At 39.2% G+C, this 18,062-nt stretch overlaps 1 protein-coding gene across 1 annotated transcript; it reads left to right on the top strand.

Annotated features, from left to right (window-relative positions):
- The first annotated feature begins 3,023 nt into the window (after nt 1-3,023).
- On the top strand, nt 3,024-17,378 carry cacng1b (calcium channel, voltage-dependent, gamma subunit 1b). The gene is made up of 4 exons (XM_044331961.1): nt 3,024-3,264; nt 12,323-12,397; nt 13,842-13,979; nt 14,426-17,378. The coding sequence occupies exons 1-4, from the start codon at nt 3,024-3,026 to the stop codon at nt 14,656-14,658; spliced, it is 687 nt and encodes a 228-aa protein (XP_044187896.1). The 3' UTR covers nt 14,659-17,378.
- Nucleotides 17,379-18,062: the final 684 nt, after the last annotated feature.

Genomic DNA, 18,062 nt, shown 5'->3' with positions numbered 1-18,062 from the left:
AACCTGTAGGCCTATTATAGTTGCTGTTTGCATATAGTTCAAAAGCACTGTATCATAATGTTCCTGGAGAGAACTCTCTGTTTCAGGTTTATAAAACCACCAGTTAGATAACTACATACACTGAGGTATGATGTGCCTCATACATTATCCAGTTGCTGTCTGATATGGATAATTATGTTGGTGTGATTTCATTTTGTTCAAAGAGGAAACAGAGCTGTTTATCTAGCTGGGGAAATTATTTTTTGATAGTAATATGTGATGTTGCAGTACAGCAGCTATGCCCGCCCTTGTAATTTTCACCTAATTTCATTTTTCTTTAATCTTTGCTCATTAACCCACAATTCACTATCCAACATCACATAACCTCTGCTTCACATAGATGGATGGAGAAAAGCTTTTGGTATAACAGGTTAAATGAGTGAGGATGGTGCCACGGAGGCGAACGTGTATGGTAACTGATCCCGCTGTTTTAGAGAAGAATATTAACATGACCCTCATAGAAATGGCCTTGGGGCATGGGTAATCTAATTTAGCTTGAGTAATGTTGCCTGTCATTAGCAAATGAATACAGTCGGGTCCCTCTGAAGGCTATGCAATCTATTCTGCTATGGGTAAAATTAGCCACCAATTAAGGTTGTTTTTCATCCTGGAATAAAAATTCTAACAGGGAAGCTGGCAGCCATAATTGAAGTTAATCACTGCTGAGTTTAGACGTGTCAATCTTGATTTCAGTAGAAGTGATTTTGTATGTTTCTGTCATTGCTTGAGCAGATCTGCCACTGAGAGCTTGCCAGCGATATTCCTGGTAGGCTTAATATTGATGACAATCCAGTGAGTGGCACTTACAAGTGAGTAAGAGATGCCTTCTCGCCAGATGCTGTCATCTGTTTTCAGCGTTTCTCATCCCTCCGCAGTTGACATGAGCTGATCCCTCCAGTAAGACACACTTGATCGTTGATAACGGGTTACAACGGTCATCCACACCGCCGGCTGTTGCTTGGAGACTCTGCAACTGTGAGGTGTTTTGTCTCTCTGCAGACGCCAGGGGACCATGAGCAAATGAAGCAGGTCAGAGGGTCACCCAGTAAGACAGGCTGCGCCAAAAGACACTATTATTACACACTTAGAGACAAGCGGTCGCTCTCATAGCCTCAGCAAGGGACTCGTCCTCTGGGAGAAAAAGCTGTTTCACTGCAAATGTATCCAGGTGGAGCGTGATAATGAACACAACTGTCTCTCATCTCCTCTCAACCCCCACTGTGGGGTTTCTTTTTGTCAAAGCTAGTGAGTGAAATGATTTATCTTTAATGATCAATTTCCTGGTTCAGTTAGCTTGTGGTGTGGTGTTTACAGAAAGCACTTTGGTTCTTTCACGTTACATTCATTTTCTAAAAAGTGTGAGACGTCACACTCACACAACTGTGTTTTTTCTGTCCATTTCTCTTTCTTACACACACAGACATGAATGCCTATTTCATATAATTGGCTTATACAATATACAAAGCATCCAGACTCTCTCTTTGATTTATACTCTTACACACGCACATTCACACAAACAAGCAAGCATCGTATCATTCTCGTGAAAGACTTTCCCTTTACCTTGAGCGCTTGCTTTAAATGTCTTGCCATTTAATGTGTTAAAAAACCCAGAGCTGTGCGAGCGTTGACAGGGCTGAAAATGGGCCAGAGTCCTGTCTAAAGTGGGGCAAAGTGGTTTATAAAAAGCATGTCCATTTACTCAAGTATTTCATGGGGGAAAGGTTGATTGTGCCTCTGAGATGTATCAGGATTTTACAGTTTTTCCCTCCTCAAACTGTGTGATATATCATTTCTTTCCCTAGATCTATAAAGGAGATAATATTAAAGGCTTTATCATGTCAGTTCATAAAAGGAAAAGACATAGTAGCAACCATTGAAGTGCAGCATACAGTATGTGACAACCACTTGTAGGATTTCAAAAGTAAGCAGGAGAGTTTGTTCCAATTAACTTAATGTATACACATATTCAAGAACATACGGAAATAGAGAACTCTCTACTGTGCTGCATAGACAAGCATATTTAAACTGTATAAACAGAATAAACAAAACATTTTAAAGGTCCTTTGTTGAAGCCCTTTTTCTGCCCTTCCGAATTCAGATCAGCTGCTGCCATCAGGTGGGACCCGTGTCTCAAACCTTGACAGCTGATTGGCTGAGTAAGTAGGTTAGCTCATTCAGACGACAACTAATAAAGGAAATCTCCCCCCCAAGAGTCCCCTGGCACACAGCACCAGAGACAACTGAGCTGGAAACAGATCGGACTGAATAAGAATATGAGAGAGATTTGACAGAGAATGTTCTAGATAAGTGATAGATTGATAACATCAGTATTTGGCATGCAAATGAAATATTAAACAGCACTGTCAAAACTTGACAAAGGTTTTCACTGGATCGTCTTTTATGCTGTAGTTAGAAGTGCACTACTGGAACGCTCACAATCAATAGAATGTGTCTAAACTTTAAATGAAAGTGTCTGATCTTGACCCGACTTATCAACATCAGAAGGGTCAGGTAATAGGTGTGATAGGTGTAAACATTTCCCGGTATATCTTCATCATGTAGCTGAATGGTCTCAGCTCACCAACAGCAACTAGGGAGGGAGAGGAAGAGAGGAGAGTGGTAGAAACTAGGGCACTGTTATCTGGCCCCCTTTTTTTTTTAACCAAGCACCAGGCACAAGGCAGAGAAAGAGAAAGAAAGAGTCGTGGACGGGAGAAGAGAGGACATCAGAAGTGTAGTGAAGCTGTGAACAAGACAGGGGGAACCTCTGGAGTCAACATCCGACGCAGAGGAGCTAAAAACAAGCAGGACAAAGGCAACTTTGACTGTCTTTACGATCTCACACACTCTATCTAGACAAAGCCACATACACACTAGCATTTCACTTACTCGTGTCACACACACACACATGCAAACACAGGCGCGCGCACACACCGACTAACACATCTTTCCTGCTTACAACTTTTTGCACATCGAGCAGCAACATGTATGAGGAGCAGGCGACCAAGGTCAAGATCACCTCTGTGGTGATTTTGGTGGGCATGTCGTCAATGCTGGCGGCCGTGGTGACTGACCACTGGGCTGTGCTCAGCCCCCGGGTGGAGAAATTCAACGCTACCTGCGAGGCGGCCCACTTTGGCCTCTGGAGGCTCTGCAAGAAGAGCATTTTCATCGTGGAGGAGGACCCCCAGGGCAAAGGCTGTGGCCCCATCAGTTTACCTGGAGGTACGGAGCTTCCTCATTTTACAGCTGGTGAAAGAAAGTCGGCTGTTTGATGATGTGGTTTTGTGAGTAGGGTTCTTGCTTGTGCTTACAGTTAAGGTTCATGTCAAGGTCTTCTTGACACTTGATGTGGTCAGACATAGATGTAATATGTATAGGTAAAACTTTTCTATTTGTAAAGTGAATTTATTGTGCGGTTGCTAGCTGACAGCTGCCCTAACTGTAGAGTCACAATCAGGAGTTTGTCTTTTGCCAGATTTAGAAAGACAGAGGAGGAAAAAATGGTGGTGGAAAGTGAATGAAATATTAAGAAAAAACAGCAGAAAAAATGACTTCAGCTGGATATTGTGGGAACATCCTTCATGGTGTATCTGCTACCTTTTATCTGCTTTCCTGTATCACAAGATCAAATTAAGCCTTGACTTTGATGTATGTGGGTTTCAGCTCTACAGAACTGGTGGTGGTGGTGGGGGGGGGGGGGGGGGGGGGGGGGGGGGGGGGGGTTGCCTTCACCTCACATTTTTCATTAATCCTTGCATATGTATCAGAAAAAGACAAAGCAAATTGTATTTAAGTTTTCCATAAATCCTGGAACATCAAACCCTCAAATATTGCTGCTTTGATACTACAAATCATTTTAAGGACTGTCTTGGTGGAAGTAGAGAAGGGAAAGAAATGGTTGGAGTCTAAAGTGTCTCTTCCACTCTGCTTTCTCAATCTCCATCTGTGTGTCTGTTCCTTCCTCTTTTTTTGCTTCTCCCCTCTCAAAGACACATGCCAGCAAATACAGTATGTTGGCATGCACACTACACACACATGGCCGTGCATTAGGACTGAATGTGCAACAGTTCTATGCCCAGCCTTCCACTGAACCATCATTATCTTCCACAGAGGAAGTCTCTGAACAGACTGCCAATTAAGCACACTCGAACAGCTGAAGTCAAGTGCGTAATGGAAGAGCATTGCTGCTATACTTCACAGTTACACATGACACAAACATGAAAACATTCTGCCTGGGCCAACAGAGCCCCATTTACCTCACAGCTAAGGCCCTATTTCTCTCATTTTCTCGTAACTCTGTTGTCGCATCTCTCACATCACAACAGGAATTACATCATTTGTCAGTATTTTGTCTGATTCTCTATAATAAAAGTTCATAAGGGTGCAATTTAACTTCTACACCCCTTGTTCATTCTGACTCACAGTAGATCTGAGGTTGGCTTTGATCTCAGATGCGAGACTGTCTAGAGAGCAGTTTTTAGGGATTGCACTTAATTCCCAGAGTAAATTCTGATGTCACGGTGCTTAAACCCACCAATTTGTGGCCAAACTCTTGCTTAATCGTAAAAAAAGAAAAACCAAAAAGTGGGAGAGGTCGCTCACTACAGCATCTGTATCAAAAAAATAAAAAGGTAAAAAGGATGTTCTCTCCCTTCCTTGCATAATGTTGCATACAGTAAGTGATTCCAAAAAAAAGTAAGTCGAAACCCTTCTGTCGTGCATTTAAAAAGTCTGCTTCTCCAAAAATAGCCTTGTAGCTTTAATTACAAGAGCCAAAATTGAACCGAGCCAGCCCTGGGGTAAACAGTGTCTCGCTGGCCTCTGGCTGTGTGTTCGTGCCTTGCAGACTAACAGAGAGATTTCACTCTGGCTCTATCATTGACTTAGCCTCCGGCTCCGGCACCTCAGGATCAGTACAGACCTTAATGAAGTGTGGCTTCCTGCTCCAGCTCATGAGTTAGAGTACACCTGGGAGACTCGGGAGGGATGAAGGGGATTGGGGGAAGAAAGCAGAAGTCTGCGTGGGTGGATAGAGGCAGGGATGTCTCTGTTGAAGGGGTAATGGGGAGCTCTTTTACGGTGTCCAAAGAAGGGGGGGGGGGGACTTTCAGTGAAGAGAGATGTACTACGTTTTATATATTGCATGTTTAGGAACCAGAAAAACAGGACCAGTAAATGCAACTAGACAAGATGTATGCCTGCCATAAAAATGTGGCAGCTATAGGGATATCAATGGCGTCCAAAACACCTTCTTGGCACAGAATGGAGACAGAAATTTCTATCTGTTAAAACCAACAGTGAGAGATTTTTCCCATCCCACAAGTCAATCACCTGTGGAATGCATGACGAGCATATTGTAGCTGACTGACTCCATATCTCCTATCTCTATGATGAATTAATACCTTCACAACCTGACAGCAGCAGTAAAACAGTGTCAGGTACCGGTGTAGAATCCCAACTGCTTCTCTAATGCTCAACATTGAAAGAGAGAAGCCATCTGACAGACTAAACTTGTCGGCTGCCTCGCCTTTCTTGCTTCCCAGCTGTGCGCCAAGGGGAGTTCAGCTCAGTAACGCAGGGCTCCACCTTCCCCATGTCTGCTGCCACCTGTCAGAGTGTGTGGCAAGAAAAATCTTCTCTTGGCTACAGTCCCACAAAGTTATTTTTTTCCCACACTTGGGTGATAAGGAGAAAAGAGTCATTCTGTCATATTATCTTAAAAAGTGTGCTGCACTGCTGTTTGCTCCCACGTCAGTTGTGGTTATACAAGCCCATCTCTCCCCATTTGTGGCCCTGCTGTCGTCAGAAATGGATCTAATGTGGTTGGTGAGTGTGGTGGTGTGTCCCTATTAGGGGAGTAGATCGCAATTGCTCTGTGTTGTTTGTCACACCACCTAATTTTGAGATGACACTGGGTGAGATGCTGATTGATGATTTCTTTTTTCACTCCTCAGAGTGAGTTTTACTGACCGTCCTCACCAGGCAGGGCTGAGGCTTGTGGGGAAAAGTTAAATACAGAGTTTCTCCAGTGGCCAAAAAAAGGTGTCTGGAAATTTCTTCTCTTACAAACAGTTGCTTTCTCTAATGGCATCTCATTTGTCAATCTGCTAGTGAGTTTGACAACAAAAAGGATCATATTTCTGTCTGACTTCAGCGGTTTGCTTTTTCCTTGATAGAGTGCTTTCAGGCTGAAGGCTTGGCTAGATTGCAAATTTTATGAGTGTATAATAGCGTTGCACTTAGCAAGTCAGCCAACCACAGACAACATTAACACCTCTTGACAATGTCTGCAACATGGAGTTATTTTGATAGTTTCCATAGATTTAATATTCCAATATTCAACCTGCACTAGTTCATCCATTTGACTTTCAACATCCTGCTCAGGTAGTTTATAGGATGCCTGTGAGGTTCAGGGGGCAAAAAGAGCTCTAATACAATTATAGATTTGTCTACCTAAGTAAGAATCCACTGAGTTTACAGCCTAATGGAGTGTGTAACTGGCAAACAACATCACACCAGCTTTGCTTTATCTAGTTCTCAATTTAATGTGTGTTGTAGGTTGAGTGTTGAGCACATCAGCAAAGCACAATCATAAAAAAAACCCAGAGTTGATCCAGAGTGCACCATAACAGATTACAGCCTTGATGAACAGTGTATACCCAAGCAAGCAGCGGTGATTGGACTTAATAACATGCATTTGCATTTTCCCAAACACACGGGGAGTTAGTCGTCAAGAGGCGCATACACAAACACTTTTTCATATAGGCACAATTATGCTGCTTTTGTGAAGAGGTTGCATAACAATGGCAGCAAAGCATTGCACCCAGATGACTTTTGAAATTAGCTTCCCACAAATGACGCATGATGACAGCTTGAGAGCTGTAAAAAAAAATCAAACAGACCCTTTATGGATAACATCATGCTCCTCTGCAGGAAAATAAAGAGCATAAATAGTGCTTTTGTGTGCATGTATGTGTTACGATGCATATGTGCAAGGAGAGGCAAGGGAAAATGTGTTTATTTGCAGCTGTGTTTTACAGTTTCCAAGTGGTCAAGCATCACATGTTTTTTCCAGCTTTACAATGGAAAGAGATTGCCCCCTGACCACTTACACTTCAAATAAAACACCTTTCTCCTCCTCAACTTCTTTCTGTGACTCAATACCTGGCTGGTGCCCCCAATTCATGCCCTTAAAAGCACGGGTATTCACCTTGAGCCACCATTTTCACTCTCTAGATACCCAGTTATTTTCCTCTGTGGTTTGTCTGGTTTCTGCTTTGGGTGCACAGCCAAAAATGTGGAGGTGTGGTGCTGATTTTGCATTTGGAAAACAAGGTCCAAAATTTGTATGAATCATTACTCATTATGTAAATTTGAAATATATAAAAGGAAATACATATTCAGAGATAACTGCTGCCCCCATTTACAGAATGCTGTGCTAGGATGCGGTTTGTGGTGATTATGATGATCACACACACATACATGCAACTACAGGAACACAAGGGTCGCAAGGACTCTCCTTTACTGTGGTGTCCTAGTTATCAGAGCTCCTGGTGGAATAGCCATTCAAATACCACCCATCCTATTCACATTGACCCAGAATTAGTTGGTCATTCTGTGTGGCTAGAAAAAGAACAGCCCCCCCATCACCTGAAAAACCCATCTTCCGTAACACTCCTAAAGAAATAGAAACTATTTCCAGGACCAAAGATATCATTATGGGTAAAAACATGGTACCATAATAATTCTGTCAGTTTGATGTTATGTATCCTCAGAAATGTCAAGGATAGGTGGATAGTGAGTGGAAGGAGGAATATGAACAGAGAAACTAGCTGTAAAAAGAAAGAAAGCAGAAGTTGTGGCGAAAGAGAGAAACAGAAAAACTTTTAAAATGCATGCAAAAGTGCAAGTGGAGAGGAGAGGATGGAGAGGAGTCAAAGTGCCAAAGGTAAGGGGAAAGGAGAAGTTGCATATTAAAGAGAGGAGGTGTCAGCAGAGTTTAATGGAAAGAGGCAAAACTAAAATGACAGGCGATACTTCGTTCTAATGACTCTCCCACCTGGAACTAAATCCCCCTATTAGCCAGACTTGCAAGGTCAATGATACGCACCCAGATGTTCTCCTCCACACTGAATTTTCCTCATCTGGATTTGCAGTACAAGCCAGATTTATTTTGTTTACCTTTTTTGGGCAGTGTAGTTTTACTTTCAATGCAAAAAGTGTTTTATGGTGTACTCATATTGTGGTTGCACTTAGTAATAGCAACGCAGATGTGTGTTTTTGGCAACAGAGAAAAAGAATAATAATGGCATCTGTTGTGGCAGTGAAAACTAAAAAAATGTAGCAAAGTGGATAAATCATGTGGATGAATCACACCTAACTGCTCTTCCTGTCTTCTGTCTTAGTACCAAGATAAAGTACTGAGGAAAGAAGAGATTTCCTCTCCTGTCGTGACTTTTTATTTAAGAGAAATGCTTCATTTAGAACTGCTGCTGTCACTACCAACAGTATAAAGGCAAGGAGCATGCCAATAGTTAACTATATCAGTTGCATTATAAAAATACTTGTTCTTCTTTCTATAGTAAGCCTTCAAGCCAAGGTTTATAGAATAATATTTTAACTACATTTTAATTTAAAATATATGTATCATAATACCAAGGCTAACTACCTGCAGCACACAAAAACAATTCTGTTTCTTTATTTCCTGCTCTTCTACATGGATCATCATCTGCTGAGGATGCTGATTTTATGGATATGTAGCTTTCTCCTCAGTCTTTTAGCATCATATCATGTTTGTTCATATTTAAGACCCCTTTCACTGGCTTCTCAGTTTTTAAACCGAATCAGCTAGAAAAAAGTCTTTTCAACCAACTCACAGAGATGTAGCGTTAGCATTATCTTACACTGGCGAGCTACACCTGATAAAATCTGCCAGCATCAGACACCTTGCCTGGGTCCAGACCTTTGAATCCACTCACTCCACCGAGTCGAGTTGACAATTCTGTCTGATATCAGGTAATCAGGCATCACTTAACCCTTACATACTGTTCATATTCTGACCCTTCACAGTATGAAGTGGGTTATTTTTGACCCGCCTCAAGTATTCCTTTATAGTTAGTCCCTATACCAAACTTTGAACCACAAATGTATTTTGCATCCATATACTGTTAATTATTACTGTCATTAATAAATGGGTGATTTATCCTTCATTAATGTTTCAGAGAGCAGAGAGAATGTTTTCTTTAGGTGTGACATTATTTGTTTATGGAGAAAACACTTCAGCAATCACACTACATTATGATCTCATGTTATATAAAACAGGAGAACATAACAGCCTTAATTATTTCTATGAATCTTATTGAAAGTGAACAATGCAACAACATTTTTGAATAGTAAGTTTTATTATAACCATTAAAACCATCAATCATAATAATAAATCATTTTTAAATATTTCTATTTTTGTATATTCTGGGCCACTTTGGAAAAAAATCATAACATTTCAGACTTAAAGAATGTTATTTAGGGTGTTTTATTGCTTTCAAATGTCAAAATGGGTCAAATTTGACCCAAACAGGGTTAAGCCGTCAAAATCCACGGTTGTCAGCTTAAAATGAGACATCTGCTTCTGTCTTGTTCTGTGTGAAATCGAAGACCCGCTTTTTTTTTAAATTACAGCAAATTTTGAGTGCTAAATCTGCCACCGTTATAACTGCAAACTGACATGCTAGAAAGACATAGTGACAGTAACTATGGGGGGCGAACTGTCAATAACTAAACCTAAGAAAATCAGTCACTATCCTAACTAATATTCTTTCACTGCGCTCTACATTATCTTTCTTAATTCAATGGGATCACACAAATAACTAAAGGCTCAGTCTCTCAAAGTTTCCTTTGTTTATATAAGAGGTCTTACTGTCTTACCTTTGTGTGGTGGGTAGATAACAGTCTTCATAGAGACTGAGGTAAATCTTACAGCTACACCCAACACAAACACACATTAGCTTAGATAAGCTGAGCCCCAGAGGTAAAGACACCTATTGAGAAAAGATTAATGAAAATAATATATTTGCAAATTCAAGCTGCACTGTGACCCCACCTCCAATTCTCCCTACCACCAACTTGCGCACGCACGCACACACACACATGCACATATGCACACCTATGCATGCACACACTCTTGATATGCCTTTACATGCCTAAATAGATAGGACTAGCCAAGACCTGCAGCAGCCTGTTGCTAGGTTACCTCTAGTGATTCTTTCTCATCCTGTGTAACAAACAGCTCCTCTGTTGCCAAGTACACACACATATGTGCACACAGACACCAACACACAAATATTGTCCATCTCTGTGGACAGAGACAGCACCTGTCTGCTTTATGGGTTTAATCTCAGCAAGAAAGGATGGTGAGTGGGGGAAAGGTTTGGCCTTTACATCCTCTCCAGCCCTCCCTCTCAGCCCATCTGCCCTCAACAAATAGATAAATGGATGTGTGGGAAATGACTGCATCTTGGAAAATCACTTTTCTGTACGAGGCTATATTGAAATTTGTGTTCAAAAGAGTTTGGGCAAGCAAAGTGCAGAAATGTGTCATTCTTGTGTAGAAATGGGTATGGACTGATTTCTGAGAAGTAAACACAGCCAATATGAAGGAAAGTGAGGGACTGTTTTTTTTAGGATGACAGCAAGTCACAGAACACTGCTGTGATTTGGAGGCGGTGTTGATCAAATAGCCAAAGAGAAACTGCAACAGTTGTGCATGCTGATTCTTTACCAATTTAGAAATGAGAAAGATGTCTGGCTTTATTTATTTATTTCAGATTTTAAATAGAGGATAAGCCCCTTGAGATGCACCAACTCAGCAGGTGAATGATTAAGATTATAACTAGTACCAAATAACATGCTGCAAGACTTCTGCTTGTTCAATATGTGATTGTTATTTAAAGAACAGTTTTGAACAAAAGAAAATTCTGATTGCAGAGAGCTTTGAATTTTAGTTATATGAGAGTCAGATGTGTATAAAACTGTGTCATCTGCATATAAGTGAACAGAACAATTAGAACAAATTTTAGGAAGATCATTAATAAAGATAGAGAAAAGTAAAGGTCCCAAGATAGATGCTTGTGGTACACCCTTTTCAGCAATTAAATAATCTGATTGATTGTGATGAAAAGAAACACACTGACAACAGTTATGGAGATAAGAATTAAAACAAAATAATACCTGTTGAGAGACACCAATAGCATAAAGTTTATCAAGAAGAAGATAATGGTCAACTAAATCGAAAACCTTGGTTGAATCAATACAAATTGCCCCTGTGAAATAACCTTTGTCTAAAGATGACAATACATCATTAGAAAATTTTACAATGGCCACAATGGTAGAAACATTAGAACGAAAACCAGACTGAAATGGGGATAAAATATTGTGATCATTAATGTACTGTGATATTTGATTAAAAATTAACTTTTCAAATATTTTATCTGTAGTACAAATAATAAAAATTGGTCTAATTATTAAGATCTAGGGGGCCTACACCTTTATGAAGTGGAGTCACTTTAGCACATTTCCAAATAGATGGAAGATTACAAGTGGATAGGGACAGATTAAATAGGTCAGCAAGTGGGAAAATAAGCACTTGAGAAGCTAATTTTATAAACTTAGCCTCTAAGCCATTGGGACCATGAGCACAGCCAACATTAAGAGCAGAAATAACTTGCATAATTTCAATGGGTAAAATATGTCTGACAGAAAATTTAGCCACTGGTAGTTAGGTTGCCAATTTGATGATTTAAATAAAGTGAAACAAAAGAGTAAGAACTACAAACAGAGGAATGTGAATGTGAATAATGACTGAAAACTTAAGAAATAATAGCAACTAAACCATCATGGACAACTTCATCATTAACATGGATCTGTGCAACAGAGCTTTTACTGGGGCTAAGGATACTTTTCATCCTGTTCCAGAACTGTTTAAGATTACGAAAATCATGAGAAAGACTATTTCTATAAAAGTTGTACTTAGCATTCCTAGTTTTTATTTTACAGAAATTTGCATGCTTCCCAGTCAGCTGGATACTTAGATATTTGATATTTTGCATAGGCTTTATTTATGCTTGGGCAAAATACAGTATAACAAGCACTAATTTTCTGGCTTAATAAAGAATGCCTTTCAACCAAAGAAGCACAGGTTCAAGCTGCTGGGTTTGCTTGCATCCACCCGCATAAAGTGTCTCTCATGTCTTATGCCTCATGTCTCTCTCCCTGTCTTACTCTGCAGCAAAAAACTGTTCCTACTTCAAACACTTTACATCTGGGGAAGAAGCTGAAGTTTTTGAAGTCAAGACCCAGAAAGGTGGGTGCCTCCTCAATGACACTCAAACTACATATTACAACAGATCCATTTTTTTTCTCAGAGACCTAACTGAACGTCTCTGATGAGAAAAAAAATACAACAAAACCATTTTCTAGTAAAGTAAAAGGAAAGATGGTGAACAGTAAATCAGGTAAAACAGAGTGTCATACATGCATATACAGTACATACCACATATCCGTCAAACACAAATCTAAATACAACACATGAAGTGCACTTTATGTCACATATAAGACCCCCTACACAACACTATGTCTCCTACAAATTCATTTCATTCATACACAACTAATTTGCAATTGAAAATATGTTTTGTAGGAACTGTTAAAGCCACCTAGATTACGTTTTTTTCAACATCATGAGAAAACCTTTGAATGCAAACCCAGTTATAGTGTGCACTGTCCTTCATATCAGATAAGGGAGTAATCTGTAAGCAACCTGATTGTCATCTCCTCATCTTTTCTTCGTTAGCTAGATTGATATTTTCAAAGTGAACCTATCTCCAGGAAACAGCTTCATTACATTACGTTACATCATACATACACTGTATAGGTACAACAGGACTGTATATTGTATCTATAATGCAAAACACATAATGGTCACTTATTTTATAACTATGTATAAGTGTGTGCAGGCAGGAACAGCAAGGGCAACTTGATTTGTACAATACATTTCATACAAAGAGTGATTTTAAAAGCTTTACTTAACACATTGAGAATGATGTAATTCACCCACTTTACCAAGAGAAAGAACTACATTGAATCAATGCAAAAAAAAAATAAGTTAGTGAATTTGGGCAGCCTGCAAATCTGTTGATGAAACATAACACAGAAGGCAAAAGTGAACAGGGTTGACACTTACATACACATATATAGTCACACAAACCAACAGTCCTCAAACAGACACAGAATGAGGCCGACCTACACTGGAGAGACTGTAAGGTTATTTTACACTTGGTGTTATTCCACAGTCGGGGTGCTAAAATGGAATAGGATGCTCCAAGGATCATTTCTATCACAGTTGGGGTGTTATGGCGAGGGAAAGACTAGATTATGTTTATCTGACAAACAGTTAGGAGGAGAGTCAGGCGGTAAGACAGAGAGATTTTCTAAAGATCTTGTTATGAGCCTGCAGCATCTTATCTGTCATGCAAATGGCATTTTTGCCAGTTTGGGTAACTGACTGTTGTTTTTTAAAGTGAGGCTAATTTAAAGGCTAATTATCTGTGTCATAACCCGCCTGAGTGCCGTATTGAAACAATTGCTATGTAAACAGTACTACATCCCTCTGTTTCCTACTCACTCTCTCAATTTTTTAATCGCTACAGCTTTGCCGTCTCTCTTCCCTCCACCTCTTTTCTTCCCTTTCTCACTCTATCTTGCTGTTCCCAATTCTTTCCTCTTTTCCTTTGTCTCTTCCCTCTCTTCAGAGTACAATATCTCAGCGGCAGCCATCGCCATCTTCAGTCTGTTCTTCATGATAATGGGCACACTCTGTGTCATCTTCTCCTTCGGGAAGGGGCGTGACTACCTGCTCCGGCCTGCTGGGATGTTCTTTGCCTTTGCAGGTCAGTTATGGCCGATAATCCCAGATCAGCCTTTGTCTTGTACTCTTGTCTCTATGTTACAACTCAAATTCAAATGAGTTGTATCAATGTCACCATCATGCACACCTCTTCTTTTGATGATGATTGTCTTTGTAGTTAATTTTAGTGACCAAGCCACTGACATTTTTTTAGAGTTGGCACGTGCTGATAGAGTTGATGTAGCTCTGGGCTGACATTTCAAAATATCCAAGTGTTAAATTAACTGTGATGGGTGTGAATCCCATCTAGCGCTGTATTCACTGTTACAGGCGCAAAGCTAAAACAAAATTGACAATCTTGCAGTGAAAATGTGGAACTGTAATAACATTTGATTAAACAGATATGACAACATAAATGCCATGAATGTAAGTGAAGCATCTGCTTCTTTCCAGTCCGTTACAACCCATTCTTACTGTTTTGGCACGCAGGCCTTTGCATCATCATTTCTGTCGAAGTAATGCGCCAGTCTGTCAAGCGCATGATTGACAGTGACGAGACCATCTGGATTGAATACTACTACTCCTGGTCCTTTACCTGCGCCTGCGCCTCCTTCACCCTGCTCATCCTCAGCGGAGTCGCCCTGCTCCTCATCTCCATGCCCCACATGCCACGTAACCCCTGGGAGACCTGCATGGACGCTGAACCTGAAATCTTAGATTAACCACGAATGATGCATCTAAAGAGCTGGTTGAAATGACAGAAACTACAAATGATTTTACATGTATTAGCCCTTTAATGACTAATCCCATGTACTTACTGTATGATTATTGTAAGCTATTTTCCAAAGCATTCAAATAGCCTGAAATTCCACCCTCTAAACATTCAATGGTTTCAGTTCATGTTAGTGAAATCAACTGCCAATTAACACCTTTTTTGAAGCAAGATTCTTTCAAACTAACATTATCATTTTTTTTAGGCCTACACATGCTTACTGTCATGTTTGTGTTTGGGGTTTTGTTATTTTGTGAAAATGGCTCTTTAATGCAATTCTTTTTAGCAGTTATGTCTTATGTATAGGGTGTTTGAGCTTTTAGCAAGCACCTGAACACACCAACAAGTGGCTCTGCTTTTTTCACATTACCACATGACCATAAAGTAGCTTGACATAACTTTTATTGGAAAAAAAACAACTAGATGTCCACTGTGATAAATTACCAGTTTCAAGCAAGATTCAAGTCTCCTCAAAATGATGTACATACTAAAATATCTTGTGACCAGTGGATGTCTAGAAGTAATGAATGAGTCAAACTAGAAATGCGTGATATGTTTTTAAAATTTCAAACAATTTGTAGTAAATGTGGAAAAAGATGCAAACACCTCTGAATCACCCTGCAAAGCTGGATTCGACAAGACCTGGGTCAGAATATTTGACTTTGACACATATGTACAGTACCAGTCACAGATTTGGACACACTTTCTCATTCAAGTGCATGGGGAAGGTGTGTCCAAACCTTTGACTACTATTACTATTACAACCATTACTGCATAATAGCACATAAGACATTCAAGTGACATTTGAAGACATTTTAAGAAATGATGTTATTTGATCATTAGTGGCTAATCTGACAATATGAACTGTCAAACTGCAGATAAGGTTACTATATCGGGTACTCTACTGAAAGTTAAAGGATTTTAAGATACTGTTTTGCACCGGATGAGACAAAAATAAAACTCTATGACAAACAAAAAAACATGATCAAACCTTAAGAATGATTAGATCAATTTAGACAGGAATACAAAAGACCAGGTATGAAAAAAACAGTACTGAACTACACTGTTCTGGAAACAAACTCCCACTAAGATTAAAACTTGACCACACAAACAGTGACCCATTGTACTCTAACACTGTTTAAAATGAGGTAGTGAATCATTGAAATGGGCTACTGTCTCTGCAGTCTTTTCCTTTCTCCACAGACTTTCTCCAATCAGTCTGTGCCATTGATTGTCTAGAGAGAGACCACTTGCCTGATACTCCCTTGTTGACGCGAGTCATTGATTTCAGGTCAATGTTCAAGACCCCTGGAGACTTAAGTCCAGAAGCCCCAATCCATGATATTGTCCTTAATATTTGCTGAACCTTGGGGTCATGCTTTACATGTTAGTGAATGTAATCTGCTTTTAGTGGGCATTTTTTTAAAAAATAAATAGGTAAAACAGCAGACATACAAAGTTTAGAAAAAAAAGAAAGTTTGCTACATAACTGTGTGGTTTGAAGTATATCTTCACATAAAATATATTGTAAACATCCGTAGAGAATTTTTGTAACATTTAGAAGAAATATAGATGTTTGTGGCACTGATGTTTTTTTTATTAGCATTGATGTATTAAATTATGTTGCCTTCCTTTTGGGGCCATATATGCCAAAAGTTGAAATATTTAGGATAAGTATGACACAGATGATTGACAGATTTTGCCCTTGATTGTAAAACTGTACATTGAACATTCAGTACATTCACTTGTACATTCAGTTTTCTGTTCTGTAGACACTATATTGTTGCTGTCGGATGAAAACCCTGACTGATAGATTTTCTGGTAAGTGACTTTTTAATTATATTCATGTTCAAATCATAGATAACCTTTTCAGTTGTAGTACAATCAATAAAAAAAACACAAAAATCAGATTTCACCTGACAGCAGTAATTTTTATTTTGCTCTTTTTCCTGTTACACAAACGTTGTATATTATTAGCAAAACAATAATCTACTTCCAACATGTTATTTTTCAGTGAGTCACTCTGGCCCCCGAGTCATTCAGTCAGTGAATGTGCAGTGAAATTAAAGTTGCCTAAATGATGCAGCTTCACAGGGGAACACAAGCAGAAGTGATTATATTTAGCTCTGAGGTCCTTTTGAGAAGAACGTTTTTCCATTTTTCTTACAGCAATCACAAAATTTACTTCGTCATTGTACAGGTTTGTATTTTAGAAAACTGACACGATACATGTATGTTCTTTTTTTTTTTTTCATTTTGTGACTATTTTACAGGATTTACAATGATGACATGAATCCTGCCATCATGTTCAGCTGGACAGGAGCCAGCTGTGGTTTAAATGAATTAATAGTTGAAAAGTCTATGCATAATAAAGCTTATACAATAAACCTGGAGATGTTTCATGCATAAAAACACATTTTTATGAGAAAAACACTAAACAATAGACCTGATTTGTATATTATTTCATATTTGTAAATTCTCTGATTAAGTATATGTCCATGATTGTCTTTTTTCAAAAGAAATAAAATAAATGTTGGCTATTAAAAAAGGTCAGTAATGCTGTTTGATGTTTGTATAACTTCTTGCTCACAGTACAAGGCAAATTTCCACTTTGGTATGACATCTGTACTTTTTTTTTAGTCTTTTAGCTACCATTACCGTGGATATGATTTCAACACATTACAGTCTTTCCTCTGTATTATATTCTGATAAGTTTATCAGCGTCAGTCAATGAATGCACATTTATTCAGAAAATAAAATGGGACTTCAAGTCTTTTCTTTACCAAGCATTTATCTTTGTGTCGTCGCTCACACATTCACAGAGCTCCTTCACTCCGGGAACCTCTCAACCAGAAAATGTAGTCAAATTGAGAGACAAACCAATTGGAAATGCTCCAGAGACCCTATACACTGTAGGTCAGGGCTTTTCAGGAGTGGATGTAATAGATGCACGGAGCTCCCTAAATGATTCATGAGACCCTTACCTGAGAGCAATGAGAACAGCACAGGCAGAGCATATACTAAGACAGAGCCCAGCACGTATTTATGCTCTGATCCCTGGAATTCCCTCACCATTCTCTTTTATATTATTTGCTCAAACCCAATACCTGTTTCCATATCTGATTCCAATGTAAGAGACAATTAGTTTAATATTTTGCAAAACAAACTGAAAAAAAAGTTGTTCTTATAAATTATGCTTATTTCTGAGGCTGGAGCACAAAATAGTTATTAGAAAATTTGGACATTTGCACAGTGGATGCCATATTTTAATGCTATAGGCTACGTCATGGAAAGTCATTCAAACTTTGTGCACAGGCAACTGTGGCTCTGTAAATAAGGGACCAAAGAAAATTA

This window comes from Thunnus albacares, chromosome 17 (assembly GCF_914725855.1).
Source record: "Thunnus albacares chromosome 17, fThuAlb1.1, whole genome shotgun sequence".
Taxonomy (NCBI): domain Eukaryota; kingdom Metazoa; phylum Chordata; class Actinopteri; order Scombriformes; family Scombridae; genus Thunnus; species Thunnus albacares.
Note: the sequence above shows the minus strand (reverse complement) of the source record. Positions and strands in the feature narration are given on the sequence as shown.

Coding starts and splice junctions, on each gene's coding strand:
- cacng1b (XM_044331961.1), top strand. CDS start 3,024: ATGTATGAGGAGCAGGCGACCAAGGTCAAGATCACCTCTGTGGTGATT. Junction 3,265..12,322: donor CCCCATCAGTTTACCTGGAG/GTACGGAGCTTC, acceptor CTTACTCTGCAG/CAAAAAACTGTTCCTACTTC. Junction 13,980..14,425: donor GATGTTCTTTGCCTTTGCAG/GTCAGTTATGGC, acceptor TTTGGCACGCAG/GCCTTTGCATCATCATTTCT.